The sequence below is a fragment of the Metschnikowia bicuspidata genome, assembly GCF_001664035.1.
Source record: "Metschnikowia bicuspidata var. bicuspidata NRRL YB-4993 chromosome Unknown METBIscaffold_7, whole genome shotgun sequence".
Taxonomy (NCBI): Eukaryota; Fungi; Ascomycota; class Pichiomycetes; order Serinales; family Metschnikowiaceae; genus Metschnikowia; species Metschnikowia bicuspidata.
This window is the reverse complement of record NW_017387737.1, coordinates 517100-539493: the sequence shown is the minus strand read 5'-3', so window position 1 is coordinate 539493 and position 22394 is coordinate 517100. Positions and strand designations below refer to the sequence as shown.

The 22394-nt window shown below is 46.6% G+C and overlaps 10 protein-coding genes and 2 non-coding genes across 12 annotated transcripts; 4 read left to right on the top strand and 8 right to left on the bottom strand.

The window, feature by feature from the left end:
- Positions 1 to 561: 561 nt before the first annotated feature.
- PFK1 (6-phosphofructokinase subunit alpha) lies at positions 562 to 3501 on the top strand (the record flags this gene model as incomplete). Its single annotated transcript, XM_018858038.1, has 1 exon — positions 562 to 3501. The coding sequence occupies one exon, from the start codon at positions 562 to 564 to the stop codon at positions 3499 to 3501; it is 2940 nt and encodes a 979-aa protein (XP_018709876.1).
- Positions 3502 to 6056: 2555 nt separating this feature from the next.
- On the top strand, positions 6057 to 8282 carry SFL2 (Sfl2p). Its single transcript, XM_018855147.1, has one exon. It carries the CDS (start codon positions 6313 to 6315, stop codon positions 8146 to 8148), a length of 1836 nt encoding a protein of 611 aa, XP_018709875.1. The 5' UTR covers positions 6057 to 6312; the 3' UTR covers positions 8149 to 8282.
- A 133-nt stretch (positions 8283 to 8415) lies between these two features.
- On the bottom strand, positions 8416 to 9015 carry METBIDRAFT_46672 (uncharacterized protein; the record flags this gene model as incomplete). The annotated part of the gene is made up of 1 exon (XM_018858061.1): positions 8416 to 9015. One exon carries the CDS (start codon positions 9013 to 9015, stop codon positions 8416 to 8418), a length of 600 nt encoding a protein of 199 aa, XP_018709874.1.
- Positions 9016 to 9398: 383 nt separating this feature from the next.
- Positions 9399 to 9944, bottom strand: METBIDRAFT_33520 (uncharacterized protein). Its single transcript, XM_018856319.1, has one exon. It carries the CDS (start codon positions 9690 to 9692, stop codon positions 9513 to 9515), a length of 180 nt encoding a protein of 59 aa, XP_018709873.1. The 5' UTR covers positions 9693 to 9944; the 3' UTR covers positions 9399 to 9512.
- On the bottom strand, positions 9919 to 9989 carry METBIDRAFT_t225. Its single transcript has one exon. It is a non-coding gene; the product is annotated as a tRNA-Gly (tRNA).
- A 6-nt stretch (positions 9990 to 9995) lies between these two features.
- On the bottom strand, positions 9996 to 10067 carry METBIDRAFT_t224. The gene has a single exon. It is a non-coding gene; the product is annotated as a tRNA-Asp (tRNA).
- A 3764-nt stretch (positions 10068 to 13831) lies between these two features.
- On the bottom strand, positions 13832 to 14322 carry METBIDRAFT_79858 (uncharacterized protein; the record flags this gene model as incomplete). The annotated part of the gene is made up of 2 exons (XM_018859139.1): positions 13832 to 14226; positions 14283 to 14322. 2 exons carry the CDS (start codon positions 14320 to 14322, stop codon positions 13832 to 13834), a joined length of 435 nt encoding a protein of 144 aa, XP_018709872.1.
- An 801-nt stretch (positions 14323 to 15123) lies between these two features.
- On the top strand, positions 15124 to 15876 carry METBIDRAFT_26574 (uncharacterized protein; the record flags this gene model as incomplete). Its single annotated transcript, XM_018855320.1, has 2 exons — positions 15124 to 15624; positions 15709 to 15876. Coding segments are annotated over 2 exons (669 nt in total), but the record flags the coding sequence as incomplete, so codon positions are not given.
- Positions 15877 to 16407: 531 nt separating this feature from the next.
- Positions 16408 to 18165, bottom strand: PUT2 (1-pyrroline-5-carboxylate dehydrogenase; the record flags this gene model as incomplete). Its single annotated transcript, XM_018859138.1, has 1 exon — positions 16408 to 18165. The coding sequence occupies one exon, from the start codon at positions 18163 to 18165 to the stop codon at positions 16408 to 16410; it is 1758 nt and encodes a 585-aa protein (XP_018709870.1).
- Positions 18166 to 18725: 560 nt separating this feature from the next.
- METBIDRAFT_46846 (uncharacterized protein) lies at positions 18726 to 19874 on the bottom strand (the record flags this gene model as incomplete). Its single annotated transcript, XM_018858088.1, has 1 exon — positions 18726 to 19874. The coding sequence occupies one exon, from the start codon at positions 19872 to 19874 to the stop codon at positions 18726 to 18728; it is 1149 nt and encodes a 382-aa protein (XP_018709869.1).
- A 320-nt stretch (positions 19875 to 20194) lies between these two features.
- METBIDRAFT_13631 (uncharacterized protein) lies at positions 20195 to 21301 on the bottom strand (the record flags this gene model as incomplete). Its single annotated transcript, XM_018854400.1, has 1 exon — positions 20195 to 21301. The coding sequence occupies one exon, from the start codon at positions 21299 to 21301 to the stop codon at positions 20195 to 20197; it is 1107 nt and encodes a 368-aa protein (XP_018709868.1).
- A 210-nt stretch (positions 21302 to 21511) lies between these two features.
- METBIDRAFT_33515 (uncharacterized protein) lies at positions 21512 to 22391 on the top strand. Its single transcript, XM_018856318.1, has one exon. It carries the CDS (start codon positions 21667 to 21669, stop codon positions 22342 to 22344), a length of 678 nt encoding a protein of 225 aa, XP_018709867.1. The 5' UTR covers positions 21512 to 21666; the 3' UTR covers positions 22345 to 22391.
- The last annotated feature ends 3 nt before the right edge of the window (positions 22392 to 22394 follow it).

Below are 22394 nucleotides of genomic sequence, written 5' to 3'. Positions count from 1 at the left end.
GCCGCAGCTTTGGTTGGAACCACCAATTCCCGAACATGTAGAAACAGACCACCTGACCAGACAGCGTGGATGATGCCATGGTGTGCACACGGGGCCACGAGGGCGCGCGCTCCCTTTTTGTTTTCTTCGCACTTTTGGACTAATGACGTCGTGGTCGCGGGGCCGGATTCAGCACTCTGATTATTTCTCACTGTCTCGGCGAGCCCACTCCGGTATGCGCTACGAGCACCCGTAAGGGGCCGGCAGTAATCACGTCATCCATTAGCACAATGTTCAGCCACATAGCCGGTCGCCCTCTTTGGAGGCGTCTCATCAATACTACCTGTTCGGGACCCGGGCGGCCGTGTATGCGGATCTCCAAGCCTTCCTCCATATATGCCCTTACGGGTCCGCCAGCGCTCGGACTTTGCGCAGCCGAATAGGTTTGCTCCTGCAGCCGCGAGAGCCTCGATGTAAAAAAACGACAATCTACAGTTTGCTCCTCCCAACAACGGACCCGCTGAATCACCCTAACTAAGCGTGGGCTACATCAACCTAGTCGTCATCTACACACAACCACAAATGACCGTCGAAGGCGTGAGTGCCATTTCCCTCGCCACGACCAACGAGGATGTTTTCGCAAGCACCAGCAAACTCTACCGCCTGTTGGGTTTCAAGTTGGTCAGGAACTACTCCGCCATGGCGTCCCACGGCCCCAACAACCACTTGCGGGGCTTTGCGTCGGACTCGATCAAAGAGCACTGGTTGGAGGCGTTTCCGTTGCAGACACGTGACAGCGCAGGCAACGTCGTGCCATGGCAGGACTTGCGATTCTACGTTGGCGACAACACCCGCCCTTTGTGCCCCGGCACGTTGGTCAAGCTCCGCTTGTCCGGATCGGCCCAGTGCGCCGACGGCAAGCAGGACCTTCTCTTCTTCTCGACCAATATGACCGCACTCCAGGACGTGTTTGAACAGGCGGCGATCCAGTGCCAAGTCTCCGCAGAAGGCGTGCTCTCGGCGTCCGACCCGCTCGGCAACACGCTCCGCTTTTCCGGCACCTTGCCCGGGTCGGGCGGCAAGAAGTTCTCTTCGCCGGAGGAGTACCTCGAATCCCAGTCCGCGGAGCTTATCAAGGCCCTTGAGCAAGACCAGCCCTTGCCGCCCGCAAACAGAAACACGCCCCCCGAGCCGAAGAAAAAGAAAATCGGCGTCATGACCTCCGGAGGCGACGCCCCCGGCATGAATCCCGCCGTGCGCGCGGTGGTGCGTGCCGGTATCTACTACAACTGCGACATGTTTGCCGTGTACGAGGGCTATGAGGGCTTGGTCCGGGGCGGCGACTTGCTCAAGCCCATGGGCTGGAACGATGTGCGCGGGCTTCTTTCGCATGGCGGCACGGACATCGGCACGGCCAGATGCGCTGCGTTCCGGGAGCGTGCGGGCCGCTTGCAAGGTGCGTACAACATGGTGGTCAACGGAATCGACGCGTTGATCGTGTGCGGAGGAGACGGCTCGCTCACCGGTGCCGATCTCTTCCGTTCCGAGTGGCCTTCGTTGATTGAGGAGTTGATCGAGACCAAGAAGTTGACGCGCGAGCGGGCCGAGCCCTACCGCCACTTGACCATCGTGGGTTTGGTGGGCTCCATCGACAACGACATGGCAGGCACGGACGCCACCATTGGCGCGTTTTCGTCCTTGGAGCGCATCTCCGAAATGGTCGACTACATCGACGAGACGGCCGCGTCGCACTCGCGTGCCTTCGTGGTGGAAGTTATGGGCCGCCACTGCGGATGGTTGGGCTTGATGTCGGGCTTGTCCACGGGCGCAGACTACATCTTTATTCCGGAACGGCCCCCCAAGCACGGCCAGTGGCAGGACGAGTTGAAGGCCATCTGCTCGCGCCACAGGAGTTACGGCAAGAGAAACACAACTGTCATCGTGGCCGAAGGTGCTGTGGATGACGAGTTGAACCCGATCTCCTCTGAAACTGTCAAGAACGTCTTGGTAGAGCTCGGGCTCGACACCAGAATCACCACTTTGGGCCACGTGCAAAGAGGTGGCACAGCTGTGGCGTACGACCGCATGTTGAGTACCTTGCAGGGTGTGGAGGCCGTGAAGGCTGTCTTGGAGAGCACGCCAGAGGTCCCATCGCCTGTCATTGGTATTCTTGAAAACCAAATCGTCCGCCAGCCTCTCGTCGACTCCGTGCGTCTTACCAAGCAGGTCGCTGACTCGATCGAGGCAAAAGACTTTGACCGTGCCATGAGCTTGCGTGACTCGACTTTCGCAGAGGCCTACGAGAACTTCTTGTACACAGCGTTGTATGATGATGGGTCCAAGCTTTTACCTGAAAGCGAGCGCTTGAACATCGGTATCGTTCATGTCGGCGCATCGCTGTCTGCGTTGAATGCCACCACAAGAGCTGCGGCTTTGTATTGTTTGGCCAAGGGCCATAAACTCTTTGCCATTCAGAATGGGTTTTCAGGATTAATTAATGAGGGCACTGTGAAGGAGTTGTCATGGCTCGATGTTGACGGATGGCATAACCAAGGCGGTTCTGAAATTGGGACCAACCGCTCTTTGCCAAGCGAAAATTTTGGGGATGTCGCGTACTACATGCAAAGACACAAGTTCAATGGACTCATGATCGTTGGTGGCTTTGAGGCCTTCACGGCTTTACATCAATTGGAAGCCGAAAAGAAGCAGTATCCTATTTTCAATATTCCAAAGGTCGTGATTCCAGCCACTGTGTCCAACAATGTTCCTGGAACTGAGTATTCCTTGGGATCTGACACTTGTTTGAACCAATTGGTCAACTATTGTGATGCTATTAAGCAATCTGCCTCCGCAACCAGACGCAGAGTCTTTGTTGTAGAGGTTCAAGGTGGCAACAGTGGCTACGTCGCATGCTACGCTGGTCTTGTTACAGGCGCCATCGCTGTCTACAGACCCGAAGATAAAATTGACCTCAAGAGCATTCGTGAAGACATCGATCTCTTGTTTGATGCTTTCAAGGGAGACCGTGGCGAGGACAATAACGGTAAAATTGTTATCCGAAATGAGTTTGCCTCTCCCGTTTATACCACAGACTTGTTGTCTGATATTTTCTGGGAGGCTGCAGGGTCACGATTCGAAACTAGAACCGCTATTCCAGGTCATGTTCAACAGGGATTTACTCCAAGTTCAATGGACAGAGTATATGCGGCCCGTTTTGCTGTCCAATCAGTGAAGTACATTGAGGACTGGAGCCGTCGCGTGTTTGCATCCGTTCATCACAACTCCATTCACCACAGCATCAACAACATCAAAATGATTGACTTGATGAGAAGAGAAGAGGAGTCCTCGGTTGTTATTGGTATACAAGGAGCCCAACTTAAGTTCTCCGATATCAACAATCTCTACGAGGAAGACACGGACGTCGCTTTAAGAAAGGGTCAGACCATACATTGGAGCAATTTAGCAGATGTAGGCGACATGTTAAGCGGAAGATTGGGATTGAGAGAGCGTCGTCAACGCTGAGCCTGGATTTGTATCCAACGACAGTTCAGGACCTTATAGTCTCTGAGCTATTTATAAATAATGATAAATTACAGAAAAAACGATGTCTGAAGTTAAAAATACTTGTGGCTGAGTGCGAAGGCCAAGATAAAATGCCCCCTCGCTTAAAAAAAAAAACCGAAAAATTCGAAGAAAAAAAAACAACACATGAAGAACCAAATAGACAGTGCTGGAAGAAAACGCTCAACGAGATTGAATACAACAAATATTGAATCTATATCAAAGCTTATAGAAGAACTTTACTAAGAGACTTTGGTTGCAAGTTTTGACCATCAATCTTTTATGCTATGACAAAATGTTTAAACCGAATCTGTAGCTAGGTGGAGGAACTGAAATAAAGTTTAGCTTAGCAATTTGGGACCCTCTCGTGAATGATATGTACATTCGCGCGGCCCCCGGGGTTCTATAACCATATGATCAAAACAAATTGGCATTACCTGAAATCATGGACCTTGAAGAAGAGCCTTTTACAAAAATTTGGGTATGGGTGTTCAAAATCTGAAAGCTATTTGAAATACAAGTAGTTTATTTTAAAGTCATTTCGAACGTCTCTCTAATTAGGTATCTTAGTTAGCGACGCGCATCTCCCTCTTAAATTCCTACAGAGGCAAATGCGCCAAAGCCCTGCATGCACACCGCGGAAAAGGCGGTGATGCACGTCGACGCACCATTAAGAAAGATAGATGTGCGTTGCATTTCTGGGCTCACAAACAGTCTTACCGAGCTTGAGACCAAAATTCTATTTTCTGCATGATTCTCGAAGTATATTATGAGAATTTTGGGTTAGGGCTATAAAAGAAAATAAGTGAGGAGGAAATATTTATTCAGTGGCTAGAGCTTGTCCTAGTTTTATCCCAGATTTGATATCAAAATCTTCTCTTCATAAGGATGAACATTCGGATAATTTTTCATGCTGTTTTCCAGAAAAGACTGATATGCATGCATAAACCTTGATTTTTTTCCTTAGTGAGTACAAGGTGTACTTACGAAACAACTAGAACAAGCTCAAAAGCAATCACAGAAAACACACCCGCTTACGCCTGACATGATGATCAGAGAGCCCATCCGCGTACGAAGGCACTTGAGCTCTCATTAAGGCTAACATTGAAAGCAAGACCAAGCCTCGAAAATTGAAAACTAAATGACTATGCTTATATCGCACACTCGAAAATAAAACAAACGTTTGAGAGGGGTTATAACTTATCCCAACCCAAAACAGAAACCGAGCCAGATTCTATGATACAACGAGGAAGCTCAACTGAAGGTGAGCTTCATCAAGAAGCGCTATTGTTTTTGGTGGCTTCAAGGACAGTCCTATGAAGTCTGAGCAAAAATTTCACTCTTGTTACTGCTTAATAATTTTTCACAAGTCTTCAGTGCTTATTTGCACTTTCCGCTCATTAGGCGTTGTATTCTGGAACACTCTTAGTATCTTTTTAGGAGCTTTTCACGTGTCCTCGATCATTGTTTTCTCCTAATGTTCGTAGATTGTTAGGCTTGAATTCTGTAGTTTGCTATTGATGTATGTTGCGATGTTTGATCCCTTTGAATTTTACACTATTTTCTGGGATAGCCGCGACACCCTAGAGGCTTATCTTCAAAATTTTTTACCATGCTCAGTGAGATTGAGTATAATAAACCCCTATCCACTTATGTACAGCACCGCGTCTGTAACTATGAGTTTTTCCCTTAAATCTACCCACTTCCTATCATTAGGAGATATAGGTAACAGCTAAGGTCAGTCATGGCCGAGTCACTTTACAAATGCCAAGAAAATTATGAGTTTCCATTTGCACATTCCATGATCTGTGCAGCGCTATTCCTATGGAACGCGGTCGCTCACTGCCCTATGACGATAGCGGTATTGCTCCTTGGAAGAACAAGCCAATGAATTCGCCCTGCATCTCAAGCTTTTACGTGCAAGACTGAGGCAGCGACATTTTGCTCTATATACACCTAAGAACTTGATACATCCAAAAAAGCTTTGCGATGTCAACTATTTTCAAGATTTTCAGCAATTCTTCCCCAAGATCTGAACACATATTCAAGGATTTTCTCATATGGGAACACATACTCAACTTTCTGCTTTTTCCTTATCTCACGAAACGTATCATGTGCTTCAGACACTACTCCTTCCATGTGTTCATATGCCGGAGTTTGCTGATACACACCTAACTATATTTCAAATCATACATATGTGATGCATATTCCGTTTCTCCACCAGTGTGCACTCAAAGCAAAGCAGAAACTTGATATGCAGTATGCTTAAGGCCAAAATCTTGTCTTTCCATATATATTCTGTTTGAAGGCTTTTCAAAGTCTACAGAAAGGTGCTTCAGCAAGCGTTCCGATATAGCTGCTGAGAAGACTAACTTACAAGCTATTACGACCATTGAAATCTACATAATCAAGCGCTTAATGTTTTCGCGCCACGGAGCTGCATATATACATCTTCCGTAGCATCTCATCTATTCCTGCTTGTTCGCGACAGGAATACTACTCCACAGTACAGCGCCTAAGCGGCTCGTGCCGGGGAATGAGAAAAAAAGTCGAATCTCAAAGTTAAATACAACCTGTAATGCCCCCGAATGCCCCCGCCTTATGCTATTTGTTCGCCCTAATTTTAGGCTAATAATTCCAAACTCCACTTACTTTACCGGCTCGCAATCAACTGAAGAAGCTGGGCTTCTGTTATATCGCAAACGGCACTCCTAACCCCCCAATCGGCCAATATTCGCCACCTCTTCAACATTGGGTAGAGCTGATTAAAGAATGACCCGTGCAAATCTGAGAAGCCAGAGCACTCCAGGGAAAAAAAACGCTTTTGTGTACAAGCTTTATCGGATGCTAAATGACCATAGCATCTCTCACTTGATTTGGTGGTCGGGCAATCCCAGAGGTAGTGCGTTTCAGCTCTCTCCAAGTCAAGAGTTTTGTGAGGCTTTGAGCAAGTACTTCAAGCATCGTAACGTGGCCAGTTTTGTTCGACAGCTACATATGTACGGGTTCCACAAAGTGAGTGACTCGTTGATGACTCAAGTTGAGCTGGGCCCCATGCTTTGGGAATTCCGCCACGCCTCGGGCAAATTTCGTCAAGGGAATGAATCCTTGTTATCGCATATCAAGCGCAGACTGCAATCAAGTTCGCTGCGCCAGCTTACTACTGCTATGAGCCGTAAGGTCTTCCCCGAGGATCTGTCTTTACATCAGGGAAATTATGTGGTACCAGGTGCTGTTAACAATGTGGGAGAACCGGGTGATTGTTTGCAATCTTCACTGCATTTCTTCCAAAACAGTTTAGCACAACCGCATCAATTACCGCCAGCTGGTTTATTAGCAGCCCCTCCCCTGTTTATTCCGGTTTTCAGCGCGCAGCACAATCCAAACTTCCACGACCCAAATTCAGGGAATGTTTGTTTCCAGCCTCCGGGGGCATATTCTCATCCAATGGGTATACCACCAGGTTCCGGGGCTATGGACCACGTCCCACCAGCTAGCAGCCCTCAAATGCAGTATATGTATGGCTCTCAATGGCAACCGGTTCAATTTGGACCTTCGCCAAACACAGCACCAATACTACCGCACGGTATATCATCTGGCCACATTCCGTATTATACTCATTACCAGACGCCGCGGCCGCAAGCTTCTATTCAAGTCCACGTCCCAGTGTACTCGCCGTCAAATTCAGTCGCCACTCACGGCCCTGGACTTGAGCCCCCGCATCCTGATGCGATAGCCCGCAGACGCAGTACGATTAGTGGGCAGTCATTCCAAACACCGGAAATAAAATTCTCCGGGCTTCGGAGTCAGGTGAATTCTACTTCTTCGACGGAAAATTTTCGAAGTGTCGCTGATACGGGGATTATGTCAGGAAATGGTGCTTCACCTGGACAATTTCATGAGACCGGTAACAACCATCCCCGGAGCGGAGATGATCCATTAAAATATAACCAGCCTTGTGACTTTCCTGACTCTCGTGAAAGCTACAGTCCAAGTTTTCATAAGGATTCGCTCGAATCGAGAAAACTGACTCGAGGCCGATCTTTTTCTGGCTCGAAGGACGAATCTGTTGGAAACGCGCAAATAACTTCCGGCTCTTTGCCCAACTCTGTTTCATTCTTACCTCGTCAAGAACCCGAAAACTTCGGAAAACTAGCTATTTCTGGGACCAATGAAACTACTAAAACAGAAACATCACCCTCTGTTTCTAAAATTCACCTGGCCCAGTCGCAGCAGACCAGCCATGGGCAGAATGTTTTGGGGCCCAATTCGTCTCATTCTTCTGTATCTTCAAATGACTCGTCCATTCCCACCACTTCATCGGGGAGACAGCTGTCGTTCGGTTTGAATTCCCAATCGGGGCCGTCTAGTTTTTCAACAGGTGGAAGTCCTTGTGCCGATGTCGCACTGATTTCATGTACCCAGGTCTTCCCGCTTCCTAGTTTGATTGAAAATTCTGACCAGGTATCTATCGGTTTGGGAAGTAGATCCACCTCAGGAGCCGAAGGAAGCAAGATGAGGTTGTCCAACAAGACTCAACTCCCAAGAGTAGAGTTCTTCTTGAACAATCCGCAACCCACACTCAAGAGACCTATCTCAGATGAGTAATTAGCATGAGTATCTATGTCTTTATTTATTTTTAGTTCCCGGGAGACTAATTCTTCTAAACATTTTGCTGCACTTCCTATCCCCATTACACCAGGTATAAAAGCAATGAGATTACTCTAGCGGAACACATACAAGCCACACACGGCTTTATTTCTTATCCAAAAGACTCCAAAAATGTAGACTCTAGCACGAGTTTTTCAATAATTCATCGAAGACAGATGCTTCGCCAAAATTACTTCAGGTGAAAAATTATTTTTAGGGGACGATTCAGAACGGCCTACCCTTATTTTTTTTACCAAACTGAGGGACCGCCGTTTTCTTGCCATATATCTGTTTCGATTTGGATTCCTCCTCATCGCTATCGTGTACCATAGATTCTATCATCGTCGACTTTGATGGCTGTTTCTGTTTCTGCTTCTTCATATCCTCCATGATTTTCAGTCTAGGTCGGTATTCAGTTCGCTCTTTTTTGATTTGATATTTTTCAGCAACATTCTTTCGACTATCAGATCGCATCTTATTCATCAAAGCGGACATGGCTTTCGAGCCTGTCCTAACATCCCTAGCTGTGCCAGTATTCAGCTTTTGAGGTATATTCTCGGAGTTAAGGAAAGACCCTATTGTTGGAGAATCATTATTTGCGCCGTCTCTATCAAGTTCGAATAGACCTGCTCCACCGGAAATCACAGGTAAATCAAGAAACAGGTCCTTACTGTTTGTGGTAGGTATGCCCTCGCGAGATTCATTCTCCTGGGTTTGCGGTAGCCAGTTTAATACGTTAGCATTGTTAGCAGAGATTGCAAGCTGAAACTTGAGTTGAAAATCTTCTTTTTCTTTAATTTCCTTCCGTCGATTCACTTTCAGCATTGTATTTAATTTTGTAGATATGTGAACCTATTGGGCTGCTGTGTAGCGATGAGACACGTGATGCTTCGTCGTTAGGGCGCGCGGATTCTCTCGCACGTCAACGCGCAAACTTTACGTATTGATACGAACACTTATTTACAAATTCGGATGATTCTGCTATTCGAGAGCTCATTTCAGCTAATGGTTCATTTCTGATTGAGACAAGAATCCGCAGAAAAATGATATAAGTTGCAGCGGAGAATTTGAGATTGACATCTTCATGGCTTTTATTAGGTGTGCAGTCAACTCAGTCTTCTGAAACAACATGTCTCTCTGTTTTTTTTTTTTTTGGTATATTCATCTGATTAAGGTAGCAAAGCTATATAACCAATATATATAAAAACCTTTAAACAGCTCCCAGCTATGTACCAAGTGTCTTAGCTCGGCCCGTCCCCTTCCGTTAGTCACGGCCTGGACGGTCCTCATGGCACGTATCTGTTTACGTATTGGATATTACGTCATCGATTCCTAGGATAGGTCTCCTGTAGTAGTCGCTTCAACTCAGATGGTTGTAGCGGACTTAAGAAGCCCACATCCTGCGACTCGCCACGCCTTCTGGTGCAGACCTTGAAGATCGTGGTGACGAACCAATTTAATTTTGTTAAGTTCTCCAATGAGTTGTCGGCTGGGGCCAACATTGAGTTCAAGCTCATGGGCTTGGTAAATTCTAGCTCTTGCCACCAGTATTTGGATGTTTCGCAGTTGTTGTAGATATGGCTCAGGAAAGCGTCGGTGGCATCTCTCAATCTTCATTGGGCGTATCCCATGATTTCAATCAATGAGATTGGAAGCCCTCGCACCATTAAGAGATCAAAACCAAAACGAAGTCCTAGCATTTTGATATGATTCGGATAGCAAAAACGATGCGCAGCCCCGGAATCGAACCGGGGGCCCAACGATGGCAACGTTGGATTTTACCACTAAACCAGCTGCGCAGAAAGCTCCGCGACGGGGAATTGAACCCCGGTCTACCGCGCGACAAGCGGTAATTCTAGCCACTAAACTATCACGGATTTCTTGTTGTTGAATCGCCTCTATAAATTGATATAGAGTGTGGCGAAAAGGTAAAAAGGCTTTGTCGCCACGATATAAACAGTCACGACGCTATTTACAAAACCAAAAATATTATTGTTTTGAGAAAAAGAACACAGCCACAGAATATCCAAGTACGGGCCATGAGAACCCTCTAGGCCGTGAGTAACGAAGCAGGCGGACCTAATTGACACTTGGTACGTACCTGGGAGCTATTAAAGGTTCTTTCATATATATGATGTTCATGCTTTTGCTCTTTTAATCAGATGAAACTAACAAAAATAAATTACACTTCCTCCGCTTCCTGAAAAACAAATCTAGTATCATCTTTGCATCCACCAAGTCCATACCAGCGGAGACACCACGGACGCCTTCCTTGGTCATCTCTACAACAGCTTTGAAAACACTTATACTGGTTCCAAGAGCAAACATTTGCCAAAGGCATGAATTTAGATGAAATATTGGCTCCGGTCAACATCTCTTTGGTGAACTTATTAAATATACATTGGTTGGTCACCAAGATCTTGAAAGTCTAAATCGAAAACGTGGCGAGTGGCAGCAAGCACGCTCCTTAAGTTCACATTAAAAATCTGAGTTGAAGTGACTAATACAGGAGGCTTATCGTAGGAATCAAAAACCTAGTATCCAAGATGGAAACACATCAAGAGGATTATCGAGGCCACGAATGGCGAAAGGCGACGTGCCGAGTTTTGACTCCAAGTTTCAATCTTAGGGCTAACAGAAGGCCTTTAAAATACCACTGTTTAATACTGTTCCTTTAATCCAATAAATCTACCAAAAAAAAAAGGCAATTGCTTCGATAGTTTGAGAATTTGCGGCCAACCATGAAATCGCGGTTTTGAGTCATGCACTTTACTCTTTTGAAGTTGACGACGGTTTAAAAATAGTTACTACAGAATAGCCACATATGTTGCTTTTTACTGCTTTAATCTATAAATATTCAAGCTTGTTATTCAAAAACCAATTTGAGAAATTAAGGGATGAGTTGTCCTAAGCACGAGAGGGGTCAAACTTTTATTTGCTTTAACACTGAGTATTGAGTCCCTTGAATTATCCAGCAAAACATAGTAACAATAAATGTAAATGAGCCCACGTTTGAGCATTGAGATGGGTGAAAAGGGTAAAGAACAGAATGCACACATAAGCAGCTTTTTCCTACCGTCAAGACACCAAAATCATTGTTCTTTTGAGTGTTTAAGCTCATAATATCGACCAAAGCTTAATAATCATGTGTTTAACTAAACCCATTTACAAATCATATCAGAAATAGCAATATCTGATTCATTTCCTAAATCACAATTCTCATAACCAACCTCGCTAGCCAGGCATGCTTGCAGGTTCGTGTAGTTTAAATTGTCTTTCTGCCGTACGAAACGATATTTGCTGACAGAGCGAGTTGCAAGTACTGGTCCTGTCGTCTTATCAAGCTTGATCAATGGTCCAGTCTTTGAAAACAAATTCATAAATTCTAGATTGAGCACACCGATATTACCGTACACCAGATAATCTGCTTTCACTCTCAAGTGTCTAACCCTACTGCCAAGTGTATGGGGTCTTTTGAAAAAGGGCAAAATGTCTTTAGGCTGTCATGGGAGGAACTCCAACAATTTTCTGAGCCCAAACTAGATTCCCGATCATCAGTTTGTAATAGGTTATTTTGATCTCTTGGGATGGAACCTAGCACCGCCATAAACACATGCCTCTCTTCATTATTAAGAACCACATCACTTGCTAACAAAAAAAAATCTTGAATATAAAACCCTCTGATGTGATGGAACGATGGGTTCTATCGTGTATGATATGTAAAGTAAACATTCTCTCAAACATTTCAGAAACAAAACATTTATCGTGTCGCAATTCAAGCTACTAAATGGACTTTTTAAGGCGTTTAGTTTAGCAATGAGTTGGACTCGCTATAAATGTACTAATCCCAGGTCGTCTGCTGAGATGAAAAATATTTTTTGCAGAACGGACACACTCGGCCCAAGTAGTCCTGCAAGATGTATGCCAAGATGCATAACTATGCAGAAACGTGACGCCAAAATGTATGCAGATGCATGCAAACCTCGCCCCGGGTCATGAAACTTAAAAATCCCCGATAGCCGCGAGGTGCGGCAGATTGTCTAAACCAAAAACTGGGATTGGTTCTGATCACCTTTCCAAGAACACCATTCAACAAAGCCACAGTTGTATTTCTTTTCAATTGCCAAATGCTCTGTCAAGCGGAATCATGTGTGCTTCAAATCTTCGGCTAAATCTTGCTTTCATTCTCTCCTGTGCTTTGCATACTCTCTATGCTTTCGAAACTGTGGGTGCTGTATGGATACTTGCGTCATACGACATGCATTGATGTCGCATCCACAAACCCATGACATGAAACAACCAAACACAACAATTTATCTACGCCAAATATTAATCGTCGCGTGGGAAATACTGCAGACCATTGGCAACATACTTCATTATGATATACATGGTGATCGCAGGACAAGCAGATTGAAGATGAAAATATTTTGAGCAGCGCTTATCGGGGCCAACAACTGCGCGCGAAACTTCTTAGTCATGATTTGCTGCCTGGTACGCCGAGACCGAAGCGTTTCCGGACAACCGGTTTCATTCTGAGGTCTGCAGCATTTCAACAGCCGCATGAGTACATCGTCTTATGCTCAGCTTTGTTGTTTCGCATCAGTCGGACCTTGTTTCGTGTTTGATTGCTGTCTGTCTCCAGCTTTTTTATGGACGAACCGTGCGGATCTTCATTATCAATGTTCTCAATACCAATCAAATTCTGAGCCGGGTTAGCCCTTGGTGTGGCGTGAGCACCATCTCCAGTTTTCGTGGTAGCCACTGGGAGTTTTTGAAGAGCAGAGTTTTGTATGGCGTGTTGCGTGGCACTTTGATTCCCTTGATCAATGTCCGGCTATCCGATTCCCCCAACAATCGCACGTTGAATCCGGACTTTGCACTAGGAAGCCAACTGATAGTCATAGCACGTCTCTCAAACCTCGACACTCATTCAGGCCTTCTCTATCATCCAGATATTCTAGTCAACACCCTAAAACATTTTTTTGCTCATTCATCCAATGTCTCTTTCGCATCTGTGGCGCTGGAGGGGCATGTCTCCTCTATGGTAAGTGATATGGAAGGAGACACCATTTGGATCAGATTTAAACATGATCTATCGAAGCATAGTTTTACCAATTGCGATATGTTAATCCAGTCCAAACTAAGCTCCTTTAAACCACTTCAAACAAGCACGACAACAGACACTCCGCAGATCGTTCTCTGGCTTCCTCTACTCAAGGCCATCTTAGGGCTCAAAAGCGAACCCGGTTTCCAGAACGAAACACGAGTACATGGACATATCACCATAATTGATGTTATGGCAGATATCAATGATTATGTTTCTGCCGAAACCAATCAAAGATATGACTTGCTCTACTGTCTTAGATTGTGTGGCTATGTGTTGGACTGTATAGGTGAAAGACTCGACATCCTCCCACGGCTATGAAAGCCTGACGCGGCTTTTGATCTTTGACACAAAATTGCATTCAGACAATAATTTCATCTGGCCTCCTCGTAGACTGGCCTTCGATGGGGTATGTACCTCCGGAATCTAAAAGTCCATGGCAACTGATCAAAAGACCTTTTTTCTTCACGAACATATATTCACAATATAAAGTGTCATGATCACTTTTGATATTGCATATCTATTTCAAATACTGTCTCATACGGGTAAGGTATCTAAGCCAGCCACGCGATTAATGTAGGGCTCAATTGCAGGGTGTTTTAAGATGGGACCAATAATTGGGAATGACCTTAAAAACAGCACAATGGTTCCGAAAAAGTCGCCGAAGAGAAACAATATCCCAACAGACTCCACGCCAAACCCAATGAACGAGTGTTTCATTAGAATGAGGACAATGCCGCCAAAGAAAAATAGCGTGGGTTTTATTTTGGTCGGGCGGGCAAAGAAATAGAGTGCTCTCGAGGGTCCGATGATTAGCACCACACCTATTATGAACAAGATGTTGCCGATGGCAAGCAAGCTAGAATCAAAAAACGTCACTATGCCAAGGAGGAAAAACACGACACCGGCTGCGGTGGACGCGACGCCATATTCTAAAGCATGTTAATATATAGCATGGAGCACAATTTGGGGACTCGGATTCACATACTTTGTCTCTCAGTGAGCCATAACGTGGAGTCGAAGAGCATTATTGAGGTGTTCGATTTCTTACTGTCACTTGCCAGATTGAATGTGCGGTGTAAGGGTCTTATGCGCCTCGCACGAGGCGTTTACAGCAGCGTACTACAAAAATAGTCCATATATTATTCCGAGCAAAGACGTAGCATTCTGGAATATGAAGAGCATGCTCAACCATGATTTTTATATTTTGAGTTGCCAGACTGAAGCTACAGACCCACTTTCTCAGTTAGGAAAATGATATTTGTTGTCGTACATTAATTGTCAATGAAGATATTGAGTAGATTGGGACAACTTGAAGCGTGATACTTTGGAATTGCAAAATTACAAAAAGCTGAATACCTCTTGAATCTACTGTATACCCAATACATCCAATACTACCACCTCATTCCTTCTAAAGAACAGATATCAAAGGCCCAAAGAAACATCAACATAGCAGAATTTAAATTTGAAGTTGACATGGTTCTGCATTAACAATCGCACTAGCCGTGCCAGAGCGTTCGACAGAATTATATCACAGACTCGAAGAAAAAAAAGCAAGATCTACACTGAACCTCACAAGCCTTTCACAGCCAAGCCGCAAATATTGTGGGCGCCAGGAACGAGCAGCTTAAGGTCGTGAAAAACAAGCTGTGTTGTCCCTCTTGATCTGCTGTGCCTGGTCCTCGCATCTTTCTATTTCCTGCGCGCACCGCCAACCCCCAAACCAGTTGTGCGACGCACGAATCAACCCCACTATCAACTATCTCTAACAGGCTCCAATGTCACATTCCGTGCCCAAAGAGGATGACGACGTGCCCCCGTCGGCACCCCCTCCTTCATACGAGGAGGCTCTTAATTCTCCACCCGTCCCTCCGGGTCGGCCACAGGCAGATCCGCAGGAGAACCCATATTCTAGTGCTCCTCCACCACAGCCTCCCAGACCTCAGGCCCCAGTTTTCCCCAATAGGCCGCAGCAGCCCCAAGGCCCGGGCCACACGCAAAACCCCCAAAGTGCACTGCTCTATACAAATAACCCCAATCTACCGTTCGATTACCCGCGGGGCTACTACTGCAACAAATGCAAGAACACCGGGTTCAGGGAAAAGAACATGAAGCCCTGTTCCCATTGCTGGTCGAAATTCTTCAAGGACAAGGCATACAACCCGAACCCCAGCCTCAACTTCAAATACCCTCGAGGCTACATCTGTGACAAATGCCGCAACACGGGCACGAAGGTCAAAAACGGGCGCTCGTGCCAGGACTGCTACTCTCGCTTTGCACCACGCAATCTCTCATCACAGGCCCCCATAACTTACTCGCTGCCTGCTTTCGTTCCGCAGTTCACACCATACGGTCCATATGGTGCAGGCTCCTACTCCAGCTTTGGCCCTGCTCCCGGCGGATATGCTCCTCAGGGCTTTGCTCCCGGAGGATTTGCACCCCCGAATGTCCCGCAGTATGTGCAACCCGGTGACCCGCGCATGGGCGGTACTATGTGTGGACGCTGCAGGGGCTCGGGAAGAACCACGTTTTTTCTCGACAAGGAAATCTGTCTGGTTTGTGGAGGAGTGGGTCGATTGTTCAACACGCAATAGTTGACCTCGATGCAGCGACAAGGAAGTACCGCAGTACCGCAAATGGCAGAATAGACATTCACCAAATCTCACATGTCCTGAAATGGCGTCTGGGTTTATCTTCGATCCAGGCGGAAACGTGAAGGCAGACACTTGCACACTCGTGTACCATCGTCCACCACACTGATGATAATTTAGCAGAGCTGGTCTATTCGCATCAGCCAGTGTGGTTCAAAATCTATTAGAGCACGATTTAGACAGTAAGAACGACCATTGCCGAACATAAGACCTAGCTTAGTGAAAAAGGTTGTCAAGGCTACAAAGTATGAAGTTTGAGCGACTTAATTCACAACGATGTGTACAAGAAGACTTGCACCATGATGGCAGAGCCTGTCACCGAAACCGTCGAATGCCATAACCGTCAGATGCCATATCACTATACACGGCTGGAAGGGCGAATCAAAACACAGCACGTTTGAGCCCAACACCTCCTACATATCACACTTCATTTCATGACGTTCTATTATTCGTGGTTCATATCTAGTTGTAGTTAGATGGGTATTTGAAATCGTTCAACTCCAAGAAGTTCTCCTTCACATTTCTGATGGACACGAATCTCGTTAAGATATTGCCGGACCCAGCCTTGTCGTTAGTGCCAGACATTCTGGCACCACCGAACCATTGCTGAGCAACAACTGCACCTGTGGACTTGTCGTTAATGTAAAAGTTTCCAGCACAGTATCTCAACTTCTCTTCGGCCAACCTGATGGCATCACGGTCTTTGGCGAAGATGGAGCCGGTCAAGCCGTACATCGAAACAGAGTCGATCTTGTCCATGATGGCCTCAAACTCGCCATCTGGGTAAGCGTATGCAGTCAAGACGGGTCCAAAGAATTCTTTAGACAAGTACTCGTGCTCGGGGTTGGAAGTCTCGATCAAAGTTGGCTGCACATAGAAACCAGTTGTACTGTCAGTCTCACCGCCCTTGACAATGGTCAACTCTGGGTCCGTCTTAGCACGCTCAATGGCACCGGCCAACTTGTCAAACGATTGCTGATGGATGACAGGGCCCATGAAGTTGTGAAGCGTAGACGTCTCGGTAGTGTTTCCGATAGTGATGTTGTCCATGGCAGCGGAAAGCTTCTCCTTAAACTCTGGCCACATGGACTGTGGGACGTAAACTCTGGACGTGGCAGAACATTTCTGGCCCTGGTATTCGAAAGCGCCTCTCAACGTGGACAACACGGCGTGGTCAACGGGGGAGGACTCGTGGATCAAGTGGAAGTTCTTGCCACCTGTCTCGCCCACAACTCTTGGGTAGTCTCTGTAGACGTCTTTGGCCAAGTTGGAGGCAATTGTGCCATATAAGGTCTTGAATACCTGGGTGGAGCCGGTGAAATGCAACGAGGCAAAGTCACGGTCGTTCACGACCAAGTCGGTGATCTCAACTGGGTTTCCAGGAATGAAGTTGACAACACCTGCGGGCAAGCCAGCCTCCTCCAAAATTGACAAGAGAAGATAGTTGGAAAGCACAGCTGTAGCAGATGGCTTCCACACGACAGTATTTCCCATCAACGCGGGCGCGCCCACCAAGTTGCCGGCAATGGCGGTGAAGTTGAAAGGCGTCACAGCGTATACAAAGCCCTCCAAGGGTCTGTACTCAGCTCTGTTCCACACACCAGGAGAAGACTCTATGGGCTGTTGTTGGTACAACTCCTCGGCATACTTGACGTTGAATCTCAAGAAGTCGGCCAATTCCGTGATACTGTCGATTTCGGCCTGGTACACGTTCTTACCCTGGCCGAGCATCGTGGCCGCCAACATGTCGTATCTGTACTTAGTGGCAATCAAGTCTGCGGCCTTCAAGAACACTGCGGCTCTGTCCGTCCACGCCATCTTGGACCATTTTTCCTTGGCGTCTTTGCTGGCCTTGATGGCAGCGCGCACGTCGTCTTTGTTTGCTTGGGCAAAATTAGCCAACACCTGCGAATGCTTGGCAGGGTTCACCTGGGCAACTGTGGGTCTGTTAAAGATTCTCTTTCCATTGATGACTAGCGGAATGTCTAACGCAGAATCCGTGAATTTGGTAATGGAGGCACGCAAAAGATCCCAGTCTTTCTGGTGCGCAAACGAAAACTCCTTGATGGGTTCGTTTGTGAGTGTGGGGGGAACTTTCACCTGTGCAAGCTGGCTCACTGAGCGAACAGCAAGCGTGGACACTCTGGATACAGCCCCGGCACGGCTGCTGCGGAGTACCGAGGAGCCGATTCTGGGAGATAAGCGGGGGATTCTCAACATTTGAAGGAAATAGGGCCAAATGGAAAAAAAGGACGAAAAAAGATGCAAGGACAAAGGTGTAGAATATGAGGCGAGGAAACACGCCAGTCGGGCATGGACGGTATTTATATTACCTCTGGCGAGACCTGCCTCCCCGCGTTGGTCCCGCGACTCCGGCAGGGTAACGTGGAGCGAGAAATGAGCGGATCCCGCAAAGAAGGCAGGGTATGCCGAGACAGGTGTGCACACTGGGTGCCGGCCCGCTTGTGGGCACGCGCTCTTTCGCGCTCGGATGCTGTTAGCGAGAAAGAACAGATGTCTCAATGTGGCTCATCCCATTTCTCTTATCTTGTGCGTGTATCATATCCTTTTGTTCTCGAGACTCTGTCATTCCAAAGATCCACCAAATCTGCGGATCTATATACACTCGAAAGAGGCTCTGATGCGATGAGGGACGCTTAAGGCCGCAAGGGAACCTATCTGAACGACAACGTCAGTGTCGCCAAACATTTCATATTGTAGACTGCCATCTCGAAGTGACCCATATCTATCTGAACAAGAAACTTGCGTCTGTGAATCTTTTAAAGTAATGCCTCGACACGGGCTTCCATTTGCTGTAATTTGGTCTCTGTTTCTCGCAGCCGGTCATCGAATGCCACCGCGTGCTGGTTTATTGCTGTCCTCACTGTATCTAGACTATCATTCCAGCTTTGTAGGTCACGCTTGAGTGTTTCCAAGTTGTCGTCCAACTGACCCACTATGGACACGGCTGTCGCCAAGTCGCTGTGTGTCTCATGAAGGCTACGGAGTCGCGATATTACCGCAGGAAGCCGTGCTTTCATGCTCTCAATTTCTCCGAGTTTTTCATACACAGTATCGAGTTTTTTCTCGAATACACTCGAATGTGCCGCTATCTTTTGTGTCAGTTCCCGGCTCTGTGAGGCTCGCGCGTTGTCAGGTAGAGCCAACTGCGCCATTCTAGTGGTTTTGGCGTATGTCTCGAGCTCTTTGTTGAGCTCAGAAACCTTAGTTTTCATGGTGTCCATCTCGTACTCTGGATTGTAGAGCACGTTGACTTTACGGTCAAGATCCCTCATGTGCAAAGCAAGATTCGTAGCCTGCGACATTTCATGGACTCCAATGGCTTGTTCTAGCTCATTGATCCGCAGTTCCAAGTCCAATACCACTCCCAGCCCGACTTTCGAATCTTGCAGAATGTTTTTGGTTTCTTCAGGACCGTCTTTTTGTGCTTCTGCATCTGACGCCTGTGGGAAGTCACAATGAGCCAATTCATTTTCTACCTGACGAAACACCGCGTCCAACTTTCCAGACAAATACCCATTCAGGCCCCGATTCTGCACCAGTGCCTCCAAAATCTTTCGAAGCTTTTCCGCCTCATCGGCGTCTTCATTGTCTTCTTCTTGAATCTCGCGGAGTTCTTGGGCAATTCTCGCGAGTCTTTGTGCTTTTGTTTCCGTCCATTTCCTTGTGTGATAAGTGTTTCTACCCAAGTTCTCAGCCACCAAAGAGCCCAGAAAATCAACAAGGTCGAAAAGCCCCACTAGAGTGTTCTCTTCAAATCTTGCGTGTGCGGATTTTGCATCTTCATTGTCAATCTCGATGTCATGTGTCACGACCTCCTCTGATTTCAGAGACAAGTTTTCAAGTGACTCCACGTCTGAGGTCTCAAACACCTCGGGCCCTTGGCCCAAATCAGGCAATGATTCCATATTCTGATAGCTTACAGTATGAAGCTGGTCAAATATTGAAAGAATCACGGGTATGTTTGAATCAGGCTGATGGTATCTGCTCACGTGTACGTACTTGCACATACACCTCGGGCTATAGAGGTATGCGCGCGACAGTGGGGCGCTTTTTCTATAATAAGTACCCCAACAATCAAAAGTGAAATATACTGAAACACGTTTTGGGGATTTATGCAATATTTAGCTCAAAATTCTACAGCAAAATCATCAAGCTGTTTTAATACAGAATCTTAAATACTTCATTCTACCATTCTTAACAGATCGCACACTTTTGGCAATCTCTCTTACTTCGTCACAATTTGCACTACATCCTCGTCATTCACCGGGTGTTGTAAACCGCATTTCTGCGGCGAGTGTTTTGCACTTGAGCCCCACACCAACGCATACTTGAACTGGTTCTTCATTTCACGGTGAATGGAATCACACACCTGTAAAATAGTGGAGTCGCGCCGCACCACCATGGGGTCGTCGAATTTGGGCATTATCCCTCTTCTTTTTGTGTAGAGCCTAATCAAACCTAGCTGGCGCCAGATTTCCTCTTTCAACTCGTCGATGCCCAACTCTAACTCGCATGAAATCACCATAGTGTTGGGCTCGCGAGCCAACCTGTCACACTCCTCTAGGGAAACCACGTCGGCTTTATTATACACGTAGAGGCATTTGATGTAGGACATGTGTTGCTCGTTGATGACATCAATGAAGTCCTCAATGGTGCAGTCTTCGTCACGTACGAGTACGTCCGCATTATGAATCTTGTAGTCCTTCAAAAGCGCACTCACAATCTTCTCATCCAAGTACTTTGGAGGTGTCGTGGCGTTGAGCTTGACTCCGCCAGTCTTCTTGATCTTCAACAGGATGTTGGGCTTCTCTTTGTTGAGGCGAATGCCCATGCTTTCCAACTCGTTTTCCAAGATCTCTCTTTGCTCCCCGCTTTTTGTAGCATCAAGCACCATGAGAATTAGATCGGATGTTCTCGACACGGCAATCACCTGACGACCACGGCCTTTGCCCTGGGAAGCAGCCTTGATGATTCCTGGTAAATCCACAATCTGCACCTCCGCGCCATTGTACTCAAGGATACCTCCTACAGAAGTCAACGTAGTAAACTCGTAGTTGGCGGCTTCAGATTTTGTGTTGGTGACCTTCAGGAGAAAAGACGATTTACCCACGGAGGGGAAACCTATAAGCGAGACTCTGGCATCCCCAGCTTTGGCAATCTCGAAACCTTGGCCACCTCCCGAAGAACCTTGACCTGGCTGAGGTTCCAAAAGCTCTCTTCTGTACCGGGCCAACTTTCCCTTCAACAAACCAATGTGGTATTCCGTTGCCTTGTTTTTCTGAGTGCGCGAGAGCTCCTCTTGGATCTGGGCTATTTTTTCTAGAATTCCCATTTTTAGACGGTTTATTGCAAGAGTAAGAGTTGTGGCTGTACAGGCCAGACAAACTGATCAAGCGATGTCACGCAAGAAACCCGTACATTTCCACAATCAAATAGTTGTCAGGACCAACTCCAAGTGGAATACGAGAATCAGAAATCGGGTACGCTATTTAATTCAGGCAATTTGTGCTACTCACTCGATTCGATCCCTACCACATTTGCATTTCTTGCTTGCTGATTCTGGATATCCGGTGGATTAGCATTCCTCGAGTGATCTTTCGCAGTCGCTTTTGTTTGGAGCCTCCGACGACAGCATGCACGCCGCCATCTGCTCATCTCATAGAGACATCTCTATCTTGAAATATACCATAGTGCAACATGCCTAAAACCAACCAACGATATGACAGATCAGGCACCGATCTCACGGATGTGTTCGGTTCGTCCGTGCGTGCCAAAAAGAAAATAAAGACGATCGAGAGTGTGCTCGCAAGAGACGACTTGCCCGCAGATATTCGTATTGAGAAAGAAAGAGCACTTAAAGCCTTACGAGTGGACTTGAAGTCCAGACTTTTTGATTTGAAAACACAAAAGAGGGCGAAGAAATACCACATGGTGCGCTTTTTCGAGCGCAAGAAGGCAATCAGAAAACTCAAACAGGCGCAAAAAGCATTTGACCAGGCCACAGAGGAGGGCGTGAAAAAAGATATCAAGAAGGCAAGAAAAGTATTGAAGCACTGTCAGATTGACGTGGCATACAACATCATGTACCCAAAGTCTCACAAGTATATTTCCCTTTATCCAACAGGCCCATCAGCGGAAGAAGCAGAGGACGAAAATGTCAAAAAGGGTACGCAAATCACCGACGCGAGAAGGCTCGAGTTCAAAAAGAAGGTCGAGGATATCATAGACTCCGAGAAGTTGCCCTTTACTTTCGAAGACGTCTTGAAGGGCAAGAACATCAACATAGATAACATCAGATGGCCACAGGAATCGACAGAGATCGATGCAAGCACCAATGACATCAACAACGAGGAGGAAGACGATTTCTTCGAGTAACTTTTGCATTTTTATCATTCTTTAATATAAATACCACATTTGCTTTTCGT

Coding starts and splice junctions, on each gene's coding strand:
- SFL2 (XM_018855147.1), top strand. CDS start 6,313: ATGACCCGTGCAAATCTGAGAAGCCAGAGCACTCCAGGGAAAAAAAAC.
- METBIDRAFT_33520 (XM_018856319.1), bottom strand. CDS start 9,692: ATGTTGGCCCCAGCCGACAACTCATTGGAGAACTTAACAAAATTAAAT.
- METBIDRAFT_33515 (XM_018856318.1), top strand. CDS start 21,667: ATGCCTAAAACCAACCAACGATATGACAGATCAGGCACCGATCTCACG.